At 39.1% G+C, this 13748-nt stretch overlaps 1 protein-coding gene across 42 annotated transcripts in view; it reads left to right on the top strand.

The window, feature by feature from the left end:
* DLG1 (discs large MAGUK scaffold protein 1) overlaps positions 1 to 13748 on the top strand; it is a 250407-nt gene that overhangs the window by 144094 nt on the left and 92565 nt on the right. For 23 of the 42 annotated variants that reach the window (XM_070072340.1, XM_008266703.4, XM_051818936.2 and 20 more), the window contains 4 exons: positions 306 to 356; positions 4624 to 4748; positions 8024 to 8193; positions 10230 to 10366. In XM_070072340.1, the coding sequence (XP_069928441.1) occupies positions 306 to 356; positions 4624 to 4748; positions 8024 to 8193; positions 10230 to 10366 (483 nt within the window). Of the gene's footprint in view, positions 1 to 305; positions 357 to 4602; positions 4749 to 8023; positions 8194 to 10226; positions 10367 to 13748 lie in introns of all 42 variants that reach the window. The other 19 variants (XM_017346999.2, XM_070072335.1, XM_070072336.1 and 16 more) reach the window with 3 other exon arrangements.

Here is a 13748-nt window from a genome sequence, read left to right as displayed (position 1 = left end):
AAAATACTCAAATCAGGATAAGTTGGCAACTGATTTAATATGTAGATCAAGGCAGAATAAAAGAGTTCAATAATATTAAAAGTTGAATGATACCCTTTTTATGTGAAAATCATGATAACCATGAATGTGAACTCATTACTCACATTTCTACTCTTCCATTCACTAAAAAACTTCCCTAAAATTATATTATTTGATTTACTGTCATATTTAACAGGTTTTCATTAATAAATCTTACAACAATTATGTCTTTCCATTTCAGATATTATACTCTGAATTTCTGAGCTACTTTTCTTTTCCCCCATTAGGTTAATGGTACTGATGCAGATTATGAATATGAAGAAATCACACTTGAAAGGGTAAAAACTGTTAATTATCATAATTTGTGTTTTAAAGTACTTTTAAATACACTGCTTTCATATAGAATCCAAGGAAGAAAACCTTTCAGAACCAGAAGCATGTAATATTTTCTAAATTTACACATTATAAAATTAGCCATGGTATTTTTAGAACATGTTTCTTTTCCTTAATAATCTTCCTTAAAATGAATTTTTTGTAAAGATAGTTTTGGGTTTACAGAAAAATTGTAAAGTTAGTAAATGGAATTTCCGTTTACACTAGACTCAGTTTCCCCAATTGTTATTATCTTCCATTATTAGAGTGTACTTATTTCAACTAATAAGACAGTATCAATGCATTATTAACTGAAGTCTGTATTTTATTAAGGTTCCATAGATTTATGTTTTTCTCTTCCAGGGTCCCCCCAGGATACTACATTACATTTTGTTTTTATTACTTATATGTATGTAATAGTGAAATACCATTGATTTTAAACAAGTACTTAGCATGCTAGCAATAAGGTCAATCAATTTTCTTTCCTAGCAGAATATTAGCAGTGGTTCCAAAGGACAAGGACCATATAAAAAACTTACCATGTAATCTCCTCATCTAAAAATAACTGAAGGTTGCAATTCAGATAGGCAATTGTTCTTGATATGTCTGTCCTTTTTTTTTTTTAACTTTTATTTAATAAATATAAATTTCCAAAGTACAGCTTATGGATTACAATGGCTTCCCTCTCCCCATAACGTCCCTCGCACCTGCAACCCTCCCCTTATCCACTCCCTCTCCCCTTCCATTCATATCAAGATTCATTTTCTATTCTCTTTATATACAGAAGATCAGTTTAGCATACATTAAGTAAAGATTTCAACAGTTTGCTCCCACACAGAAACATAAAATGAAAAATACTGTGTGAGTACTAGTTATAGCATTAAATCTCAATGTACAGCACACTAAGGACAAAGATCCTACATGAGGAGTAAGTGCACAGTGACTCCTGTTGTTGACTTAACAAATTGACACTCTTGTTTATGGCCTCAGTAATCACCCTAGGCTCTTGTCATGAGCTGCCAAGGCTATGGAAGCCCCCTGAGTTCACTGACTCTGATCATATTTAGAAAAGGCTATGGTCAAAGTGGAAGTTCTCTCCTCCCTTCAGAGAAAGGTACCTCCTTCTTTGATGACCCGTTCTTTCCACTGGGATCTCACTCGTGGAGATCTTTCATTTAGGTTTTTTTTTTCCCCCAGAGTGTCTTGGCTTTCCATGCCTGAAATACTCTCATGGGCTTTTCAGCCAGATCCGCATGCCTTAAGGGCTGATTCTGAGGCCAGAGTGCTGTTTAGGACATCTGCCATTCTATGGGTCTGCTGTGTATCTCACTTCCCATGTTGGATCATTCTCTCCCTTTTTTATTCTATCAGCTAGTATTTGCAGACACTAGTCTTGTTTATGTGATCCCTTTGGTTCTTAGTCCTATCATTATGATCAATTGTGAACAGAAATTGATCACTGGGACTAGTGAGATGGCATTGGTACATGCCACCTCGATGGGATTGAATTGGAATCCCCTGGTATGTTTCTAACTCTACCATTTGAGGTAAGTCAGCTTGAGCATGTCCCGAATTGCACATCTCTTCGCTCTCTTATTCCCACTCTTATATTTAACAGAGATCCCTTTTCAGTTAAGTTTCAGCACTTAAGAAGAATTGTGTATTGATTACAGTATTCAACCAAAAGTATTAAGTAGAACAAACAAACAAAAATACTAAGAGGGATAACATATTAAGTTGCTCATCAACAGTCAGGGTGAGGGCTGATCAAGTCACCGTTTCTCATAGTGTTCATTTCACTTTAACAGGTTTCCTTTTTGGTGCTCAGTTAGTTGTCACCTATCAGGGAGAACAAGTGGTATTTGTCCCTTTGGGATTGGCTTATTTCACTCAACATAATGTTTTCCAAATTCCTAACAGGGATCACTTTTCAGTTAAAATTTAAACACCTAAGAATAATTGTGTGTTAATTACAGAGTTCAACCAATGGTACTAGAACAAAAAAAAATACTAAAATGGATAAAGTATTACATTGTACATCAACCGTCAGGACAAGAGCTGATCAAGTCACTGTTTCTCATAGTGTCCATTTCATTTCAACAAGTTTCCCCTTTGGTGCTCAGTTAGTTGTCCGTCCTTTAAGAAAATCTGCATTTAGTTAATAATGTATTTTAGTAATGCTATCTTTTCTGGCCTGTATTTTTGGGAAATTCCACACCAGAAAATTTCTACAGTAACTGAATATCTGTATTTTTAGGACTAAACTCCTAGATAATTATATTTATTTGTATCTGAAGCCAGAATAGACTCAGGAAAATAAAAATGAGAGCATTTTTTAAATATATAATAGTTCTTTGTTGCCAGTACTTAAATTTAGGTCACCTGTTAATTGCTTGAATTTTGGTGAATGCCTTTTAACATTCAAGTAACCACAGAATTTAAGTATTGAGCATGTTTTAAATTTATTTATTTTATTTGAAAGAGATATTTCCCATCCACTGGTTCAGAATGCCCACAACAACCAGGACTGGTTGTTGATTCCTAAAGCTAGGAACCTGGAACTCAGTATGTGCTCCCATATGGTTCTCAAGGAACCAAGTACTGGAGCCATCACCTGCTGCTTCCCATTAGCAGGAAGCTGGATCAGAAGCTAAACCAGCACTCCAGTATGGGCTGCAGGCATCTCCAAATGCATTGTAATCCACTGCCAAATGTCTGCACTTGAACATATTTTAATAGGCTTTTTTTGTGATACCTTCTAACTTTTTGTTTTATTTATTTTTCATCTTTTCTCTAGCATTTTTAAAATTCCTTTTCTTGGGACTGTATTTAATCATTATAATTTTCACTTGTTGAAAAACTTGATTACTCGAACAACTTGGTAACCTCCCATAGCCTATTCGTACTAAGATTCTAGTAATTCTTTTTAAAAAGAGTTTAGACTGATGCAGTTTTTTGCTAACAGAATTTTAGGGAAAATGGTGGTAGAGTAGGTGTTTAAACTATGTAGTACTAACAGTTAAGAAATACATCCAAATGTATCTGTTTTTGAGTTTCATAAAAGCCAAAGCCATTCTTGGAAAAAAAATTTTTTTTGATATAACACTTTTACTTAGATTACTTGTCCTTGAAATTTTTTTTGTAGCCCAACTGTTGCTGTGAAGAAAATAGTCAGAAATTCAGTTCTTCAGTGTATAAGCCAAGCAAAAAGTAGGCACTTTGGCAAAATTTACTTTGCTATTAAGAAAGCTAACCAATGTTAAAAGTTTGCAGGCTAAGCTTTCAGTCTTGGAAAATGCCTTTTGCTAGGCAGGTCTATTGATTAAACATGTCAAGGATTATTGGCAGCTATTACTTAGCTACAGTTTGATCATTTAAAAATAAACCAGTGGCAGAGTTAACAGAAAAAAAGCACCATTCTCACCCCTTTTTTTTTTCTTTTTTTCTTTTTTTTTTTTTTTCTTTTTGACAGGCAGAGTGGACAGTGAGAGAGAGACAGACAGAAAGGTCTTCCTTTGCCGTTGGTTCACCCTCCAATGGCCGCCGCGGCCAGCGCACCGCGCTGATCCGATGGCAGGAGCCAGGTACTTCTCCTGGTCTCCCATGGAGTGCAGGGCCCAAGGACTTGGGCCAGCCTCCACTGCACTCCCTGGCCACAGCAGAGAACTGGCCTGGAAGAGGGGCAACCGGGACAGAATCCAGTGCCCCGACCGGGACTAGAACCCGGTGTGAAGGCGCCGCAAGGTGGAGGATTAGCCTAGTGAGCCGCGGCGCCGGCCTCTCACCCCCTTTTTTAAAGGCTGAAATAATAATATGGTTTTACCTACTCAGCAGCAAAAAGATTCTTCACTGTTTGTTGCTTAAAAAAGATCTACCCTAACAAACATGGGTGAGATACAGTACACTTATAGTGACACCTATGCAGATGGGTGATTAATCCCAGGACAAATTGGACATTTCTTTTAAAGAAAAAACTACACACTAAATTTCAGAAGTACCCATTACATTTTATTTATCGTCATCTACTCAGCAGTAATTGCTTCTGAAAAGACTTCCATTAAAAAAAAAGGCATGCCCATTTAATTTAGAATTTTCATATTACCCAGACCTAAACCTTTATGTATCTAAACATGTGCTTCTCATGTTAGTGCAGTTCCTGGGTCCTTTAATTACAAGAACCCATCAATAAATGCAGTTCTTATTCAGCTTCAGATTTTTTCCCTCTGTCCCCAGGGAAATTCAGGGCTTGGTTTCAGCATTGCAGGAGGTACAGACAACCCACACATTGGAGATGACTCAAGTATTTTCATTACAAAAATTATCACAGGGGGAGCAGCTGCCCAAGATGGAAGATTACGGTATGTTTTGCACATTATGTTGTGATTTTTGAATCTGCTTTATATTCTCTTCTTGATGCAGACTTATCAAGGATAAATGTGAAACACTGGCATAGTAACTAACAGTATTTAAATGAATGGATGAGGTAATTATGCTATAAGCATTGATTCCCTCTTTTCATTTAGGAATTTAATTTTTATCTTTTTTTTTTTTTTAAAGAAAAAATTGACTTATTTATTGAGAGGCAGAGTTACAGACAGAGCAGGGGAGAAAGAGAGGTCTTCGATCCACTGGTTCACTCCGCAAATGCTCTTGACCGCCAGAGCTGGGACAGTCCAGAGCCAGGAGCTTCTTGTGGGTCTCCCACATGGGTGCAGGTGCCCAAGCACGTGGGCCATCTTCTACCGCTTCCCTAGGCCATTAGGGAGCTGGATCAAATGTGGAGCAACCAGGACTTGAACCAGCACCTATATTGGATGCTGGCACCACTGGCAGAGACTCAATTTACTACACCATAGTGCTGGCCCCAATTTTTTCATATATTTTATGCATATAACATTGTAAATAATAAATGTGTTTGATTTGTAAGCAAATTTATAGAATCGTGAGTTTCCCTGTATATTTATAATACGTCAACAAGATATTTCCAATTTCTTTTCTATTTGGGAAAATGTATATAAACTTATTTAAGATTCACGTGATCTTGCCGGCGCCGCGGCTCAATAGGCTAATCCTCCGCCTGTGGCACTGGTACACCAGGTTCTAGTCCCAGTCGGGGCGCCTGATTCTGTCCCAGTTGCCCCTCTTCCAGGCCAGCTCTTTGTTGTGGCCCGGGAGTGCAGTGGAGGATGGCCCAAGTGCTTGGGCTCTGCACCCCATGGGAGACCAGGAGAAACACCTAGCTCCTGGCTTCGGATCAGCGCCGTGTGCTGGCCGCAGCGCGCCAGCTGTGGCGGCCATTGGAGGGTGAACCAACAGCAAAGGAAGACCTTTCTCTCTGTCTCTCTCTCTCACTGTCCACTCTGCCTGTCAAAAAAAAAAAAAAAAAGATTCAAGTGATCATATGTATCTGAGTTTGTATCTCATGACACAAAGAGTAACATATAAGCAAACTTTAAAACAATGTATTTTGTTAGATGAAAATAATACTGATAGATCCAGTATTGATTTTGGAAGATGTCTGTCGCAAAGTCCGTTGTTTCCTTAGGCCATAAGTTATGGCACTTTTCCTATTCCCCTTTCTTTGTTTTTAAGATTTATTTTTTTATTTGAGAGGCAGAGTTACAGAGAGAGGGATTGACAGAAAAAGATCATCCATCCACTGGTTCACTCCCCACATAGCCGCATTGACCAAAGCTGAGCTGATCCGGAGCCAGGAGCCAGGAGCTTCTTCTGGGTCTCCCATATTGGTGCAGAGACGAAAGCATTTGGGCCATATTCTGCTGCTTTCCCATGCCACAAGCACCACAGGCAGAGGCTTAACCTACAACACCACAGTACCACCCTCTATTTGTTCCTTTTTATACATTCGTGGTAACAACCTGAAGTTTTAGGGATCATAATTTTAAATGATTTGTTAAAAAGAGCATCTTAATTTAAAGCTTTTGGTACCATATGCAGCTTTTTAGTTTCTAAACTTCTCACAGGATAAGACAACTGGTGTATCAATAAAATTTTAACTATAGACATAAACGATTTGACCATTCATGTAAATGTAGAGCTTTACTTTCTGTTTACTGGCCTTTTCTTTTTTAAATTATTTTATTTGAGAGGCAGAAAGAGAGAAATCTCCCATCTGCTAGTACAGTCCCCAAATGCTCAGGAGCTAGGAACTCAAACCAGGTCTCCCACATGAATAACAGAGACCCAAGTACTTGAGCCATCACCTGCTGCCTCCAAGGGTGCACATCATCAGGAAGCTCTAATGAACAAGAACTAGGACTTGCACCCAGCACTCTTGTAGGGGGAGCGGGTATCCCAATTAATGCATTAACTACTACACCAAATGTCTGCCCTTGTTACTGGTCTTTTATTTATGTTGAAAAATTACTCTGGTCCTTCTGCATCACTGAAGAATATACCTACACTACTAACTTTAAGGTATCACTACCTTTGGATATGCAGTTCCTCCAAAGAAAGTTAAATCAATGCAGACGTTTATCAGGACCAGTTTTAATATTTTACTTCTGTTTTGTTCTCCCTCCTTGCCCAGTATGAATAACTTTTTTTATTTTTCTTAATGTAAAACAATAGAAACTGAGGCCAGAACCAGGAGGAAAGTTCAAGATTAGAAACAAATCAGGACTTTCAAAAAACATATTGCTGGGGCTGGGATTGTGGAATATCCAGTAAATTTGCCACCTGTTATGCCGGGATCCCAAATGGGCACCAGTTTGTGTCCTGGCTTCTGACTGGGAAAAGCAGCAGAAGATGGCCCCAGGATTTTGGGCCTCTGTCACCCAGCACTGGCCATTGTGGTAATCTAGGGATTGAACCAGCAGATAGAAGATCTCTCTCTTTCTCTCTCTCTCCCTTTGTCTCTGTAACTCTGACTTTCAAATGAATATTTTTTAAATTAGCATGTCTAATTGTAAGTAATTTACATAAAAAAATCTTTGAATTATGTTCCCTAAATCTTTTACGTAATATAAATGTGAAGAAGTAATTCAATTATTTTAATTCTAGGCTAGAGGTTGAAAAAGGTGCTCAAAAAATTAGTTTTGGTTAAGTCAGTTAGTTAATCTCAGTCTTCATACTACCCCTGTGACTTTAAATGCCATAAGAAACAGCCTGTTTCCCTTATCTTTGAATTAATAGCTCTGTTACTTGCTATCTAAGTGGCCTTGAGAAAGCTGTTTAAACTCTTTGTGTCTCAGTTTTCTAGTCTGTAAGGTGGGGATAAAAATTTCTATCCACTAACAAGTTGTTACAAGGGTTGGAACACTAAAAAAATACCTAGCATGTGCTTAGTGCTAAATAAATGTTTGCTAGTTTTGTAAAATATCTTAATGCCTCCATGTAATAAATGGTAGCTGTAATTAATATTTTTATGTAATAATCTATAGTCTACACTATTGTTTTACTCCCTGGGCTTGCACTTGGGAAATATTTGCTTTTATTTATATTAGTAATTGACACATTTAAATTAATATATTTTCTTCATTTGTATATTCTGGAGTAAATAATTCTTACCTAAACAATGGGGGAAAAAAGGTAAAATGGAAAATTCATATTTAAGTTTTTAACATTCAGTTTTTACTTTTAATATTTCATTTGATTTTTTTTCCCCCCTCAGGGTCAATGACTGTATTTTGCGAGTAAATGAAGTAGATGTTCGTGATGTTACACACAGCAAAGCAGTTGAAGCATTGAAAGAAGCAGGGTCTATTGTACGCTTATATGTAAAAAGACGGAAACCAGTATCAGAAAAAATAATGGAAATAAAGCTCATTAAAGGTCCTAAAGGTATGTGATAAACCAAACTATGATAAATTTTTAAGAAATCTCTGAGATAAATACAACTGTGAATTCACTTATGGCACTCATTCCAAGATTAAGAATACAAGTAGGCCGGCGCCGCAGCTCAATAGGCTAATCCTCCGTCTTGCGGCGCCGGCACACCGGGTTCTAGTCCCGCTGGGGCGCCAGATTCTGTCCCAGTTGCCCCTCTTCCAGGCCAGCTCTCTGCTGTGGCCCGGGAGTGCAGTGGAGGATGGCCCAAGTGCTTGGGCCCTGCACCCCATGGGAGACCAGGAAAAGCACCTGGCTCCTGCCATTGGATCAGCATGGTGTGCCGGCCGCAGCGTGCCGGCCGCGGCAGCCATTGGAGGGTGAACCAACGGCAAAGGAAGACCTTTCTCTCTGTCTCTCTCTCTCACTGTCCACTCTGCCTGTCAAAAAAAAAAAAAAAAAAGAATACTAGTAATCTATAGAACTTGAGTGATTTTAGAATTGCTCTGTTTTTTTCTACCGATTTTTGTTTAAATAGAACTTTAGACTGTCTGCATCGCATGGGCAAGTGTTTGGCCTAGTGATAGGATGTGTGTGTCCCATGTCAGAGTGTCTGATTTCTTGCTGCTAATTTCCAGCTTCCTGCTAATGCAGTCCCTGGGAAGCAGTAGTGATGGCTCAAGTAACTGAGTTCTGACCACCCACATGGAAGGCCTGCCCTAGCTCAGTCCTGAGCATCAGAGACTTTGGGGTAGTAAACTACCTGATTCTGAAGCCTGTTGGTTCTGCCCACAGACAATTTTTTATTATTTATTTTAATATTGTAAAAATATTAGAAATGTTAGAAGCAAAATTATGATAGAAACAAAAGTAAAACATTTACAATGTCTTTGGAGTATTAGCAAACGCATTTACAAAAAAACTTTAAGAAGGAACCTGGGGGAAAACAATTTTTAAAAAAGGACCGAGATGTTAATACAGGAAGTAAGATGAAGGGATATGGAAACTCTGTATTATTACTATTTCACAGTTCATTTTTTTTTAAGATTTATTTATTTGAAAGGCAGAGTTGGCCAGCGCCACGGCTCAATAGGCTAATCCTCCACCTGCAGCACTGGCACACCGGGTTCTAGTCCCGCTCGGGGAGCCAGATTCTGTCCCAGTTGCCCCTCTTCCAGGCCAGCTCTCTGCTGTGGCCAGGTAGTGCGGTGGAGGATGGCCCAAGTGCTTGGGCCCTGCACCCCATGAGAGGCCAGGAGAAGCACCTAGCTCCTGGCTTCGGATCAGCGCAGTGTGCTGGCTGCAGCGCGCCAGCAGCAGTGGCCATTGGAGGGTGAACCAACGGCAAAAGGAAGACCTTTCTCTCTGTCTCTCTCTCTCACTGTCCACTCTGCCTGTCAAAAAAAATAATAAAATTAAATAAAATAAATAAATAAATAAAAGAAAGGCAGAGTTACAGGTTGAGAAGGAGAGGCACCTTCCATTTGCTGGCTCATTCCCCAAATGGCCACAAATGGCAAGGGCTGGGCAAGGCCAGAGACAGGCCAAAGCCAGGATCCTGGAGCTCCATCCAGGTCTCTCACATGCATGCAGGGACACAAGCACTGGGGCTGTCTTCTACTGCCTTCCCAGGCACATTAGCAGGAAACTGGATTGGAAATGGAGCAGCAGGGACTCAAATAGGCACTCATAAGGAATGTCTGCATTGCAGGCTTGCTGTGTCACAAAGCCAGCCCTACTACTACACAGTTTTAATTTTGTAAATTTAAAAGTATTCAGAAATAAAATGTTAAAAAAAAATACGTGGAAGAATGTTAAATACTTATGAAAAGAAGCCAATCACCCAAACGAGGACTATAGGTATGCCTGTATTTTTAGTTGTCCCTGTTTATAAAACAAAACAAATACTTAGAATTTAAAAAGAAGATAGCTAACTTTACATTTTAAAAATTAGTAAGATGGAATTGTTACCTTCTAATTATAAACTGTTTGTTTCTGGGGTTATGTTCCTGTTTATTGATGAGAATCTAAACCCAGTGCTTTCCAAGCAGGTCTTGGGTTCAGCATTGCTGGAGGTGTTGGAAATCAGCATATTCCTGGGGATAATAGCATTTATGTCACCAAGATAATTGAAGGAGGTGCAGCACATAAGGATGGCAAACTTCAAATTGGAGATAAACTTCTAGCAGTAAGTCTAAGACATCTGTTTAAAAATCATTTTGATGTCCTGTTTTTTTTTTTAAGCAGTCTCTGGACTTTGTACATACTTGAAGTTTCTATAATGTTTAAATGAGTGACTATAAGCCTTGCCTTATCAGAACTTTTGGAAAATAATTTTTGTATTTTTATTTGTCATTTTGATTTTCTCTAGCATCCCTCCTCTCTTTTTCTTTTATTTATTTTTTTCCTTTTCATTTTTTATTGAAGGGTTAGGTTGTTGAAAATGCACAGAATTGTTTAATCACAATCAAGTTTATAATACGGTGTCATTATTTGTTCATGCATGACTCTCTTTTGTTTTACTTTAGTTAATTTATGATATAATGAAAACTGGTATAAAGTGATTCCCTGGCCTAAGAACTGGCACGTCAGTAATTTTTATTTCCTTCTTTTCTTCTTAAAAGTTGTTTAATCACAATATATGTCTAACTATTTTGTTTAGTATTTTCTTGGAAACTTTTTGAAAGGCTTTTGATTAAACTCTTTTAATACTTCTTCTAAAGCTTTTTTTTCACAGTTTTGTTTTTCTCAGACTCATATCCTTGCCTAGAGATGAAATTTGTTCATTTCATCTCCATATAATATTCAGCTATGTGACCAAACTACAATTTATTTATCCATTCTTCTTCAGTAACTACCTCAGCCCATTTTTCCCTGGAAAAATGGAACCTGAAGAAAAACTAACATGCTAAGATGATTTGGGGAGGTGTGATCTCAGAAAATCTAGAGTGAGTGCCAATAAAAGTGAGAGTGAAGGAAAGTCAATACAAGGTAGAATGTTTCTGAGCTGTTTTGTGTGTGTGTGTGTGTGTGTGTGTGTGTGTGTGTGTGTTTTGGAAGGCACAGTTACAATGGGGGTTGGTGGGGAGAGGTAGATATACCGTCCATCTGCTGGTTCACTCCCCTAGCTCTGGGCCAGGCTAAAGCCAGGAATGGGGTATTCTGTCCTTACATCCCATGTGGGTGGCTGGAACCCAAGTACTTAGGCCATATTCCACTGCCTTCCCAGATGAATTAGCAGGAAGCTGAATCAGAAACAAAACAGTGAGGGCTAGCTAGCATTGTGGTTCAGCAAGTTAAGCCACCTCTTGTGATACCAGCATTTCATATGAGCAGCCATTCACTCTGATACAGGATGCTGGCATCATTTGCAGCAGCTTATCCTACTGTGCCATAACAAAGGCTCTTGGCTATAATTTCATAAGTGTAGCTTATAGAGGATCAGTGGTCTAGATTAGTCAGATGTAAGTCAGATAGTGTTATAGTCTCAACTGTGTGGGATATATCAGCCATGCCTAGTCCATGTTAGAAGAAGCTAGCTGAGAGAACTGGTAATGGTAGGAGACAAAGTAACAGCAACTGTAACCAGGACTGAGAAAGCAACTAAGGTCTAGTCGCTGGTGGGCCCCAGTAAATCTAAGGGCACACAGACTGGGTCCAGGATAGTGGTAAGCTGAGCTGTTTCTAATTTTTTTCTGATATTGTGAATGATTCTTCTAGGAAGAGCTGCTATGTGTTCTAATGAACATGTATGAGTTTCACTTGACTATTTGCCTAGGCATGAAATTAGTAGATGATTAGATTTCCTTTTAGGAGAATCACTTTTAAAAATTCTATGTTTTCTATATTGCTTATAAAATATTACACTCTCATCAGCTATATGTAAAAGATTATTGGGTTCTGTATTCTGTGTAGTACTGCTTATTGTTGCACCAAGGAGACTGATTTTTCTTCTTTTAAATTAATGATGGTGAAGAGGAAAGAAGGATATTTGGACTACTTTTCTATAACTTACCATCTCACAGGCACGGTCACCATCTTTCCCGCTACAACCAGCATGTCAAAATCACCACCTAGAGACACACACACCACCAAAGAAAAGACCTTCTATCTCCATTAGATTCCTCACTTTCATGTTTAAATCTTGGACACTACGTTTTCCTTTTTGGTTTCCCAGAACAATTTTGGTGATAAGGAGGGAGCAACCTGTGCTGATTTTACCACCATAGCAGTACTCTTAAGTACTCTTATTTTCTCTTGAATTCTCTTCAGTGAGGCTTTTGTTTTCATAATTACACTGAAATTAAGTAATTCTCCATCCTCATCTTTTTTTTTTTTTTTTATTTGACAGGCAGAGTTAGTGAGAGAGACAGAGAGAAAGGTCTTCCTTTTTCCATTGGTTCATCCCCCAAGTGGCCGCCGCCACGGCCAGCACATAGCAGCCGGCGCGCTGCCCCGATCCGAAGCCAGGAGCCAGGTGCTTCCTCCTGGTCTCATGCAGGTGCAGGGCCCAAGTACTTGGGTCATCCTCCACTATACTCCTGGGCCACAGCAGAGAGCTGGACAGAATCCGGCACCCCGACCGGGACTAGAACCCGGGGTGCCAGTGCCACAGGCGGACTCCATCCTCATCTTAATTGGCTCATCTGGCATTTGACACACCTCCTTCTTCCTTCAAACACTTTCTTCATTTTACCTAAAAGTCACTCTCTAGCTGGGTGTTTATCTTTTCTCCTAGCCACTCTTCATTCTCCCTTTATGGTACATCCTCCAAAACTCTAAACACTGAAGTGACCGAGGACTCAGTCCTTGGACTATTTCTCTTCTTTATCAGTGTTCACTCCCACCAATGTCACTGATTTTTAAACTATAGACTCTTTGGTTAATGGTCATATAACTTTGCTCAGATCTTACAGTTTTGAAGGCATCCTCTTTATTTTATATGCCATATTGAATCCCTCAGCAAATCTTGTCAGCTCTTAGTTTAATTCTCTAATGCTGCATTAAAAAATAAAAGGCCAAACCAGTAATAATCATGTTTGCTTACACATCTGTGAATTGGGTAGGGCTCGACAGCAACAACTTGCCTCTGATCCATGTAGGAATGGCCAAACTAGGACAAACCCATTTCCAAGCTGGCTCACACAGATGAGAGGCAAGTTGGTATTGGCTGTCAGCTGGGAGATTGCTTGGGGTTGTTGACCAGGTATTTATTTCTCCAGTGCTTTCTCCACGTGGTGGCTCACAGATTGGCGACTAGATTCCAAGAGGATAACCTCTAATGTATTTATCAATCTTGTCTTTGTACCACAGTTGTTATGTCTCACTGACAAAGGTAGTTACATGTCAAGCAAGTTACATATCTGCTGCTGCTTTGCCAAGCACATTTGTAGGGATTAGAAGCAGAGCAACCAGGATTCAAACTGATATCCTGATACAGGATGCCAGTGTCACAAGAAGTAGTTTAACTTGCCGCACCTCCGTACTGGCCCCAAGGTAGAGATTTTATGAGGATATGAATAACAGGATATATGGCTCATTGCAGGCCACTAAAGGAAAAGTATATCACA

The sequence above is a fragment of the Oryctolagus cuniculus genome, chromosome 4, assembly GCF_964237555.1.
Source record: "Oryctolagus cuniculus chromosome 4, mOryCun1.1, whole genome shotgun sequence".
In the NCBI taxonomy this organism is placed as follows: Eukaryota; Metazoa; Chordata; class Mammalia; order Lagomorpha; family Leporidae; genus Oryctolagus; species Oryctolagus cuniculus.
Note: the sequence above shows the minus strand (reverse complement) of the source record. Positions and strands in the feature narration are given on the sequence as shown.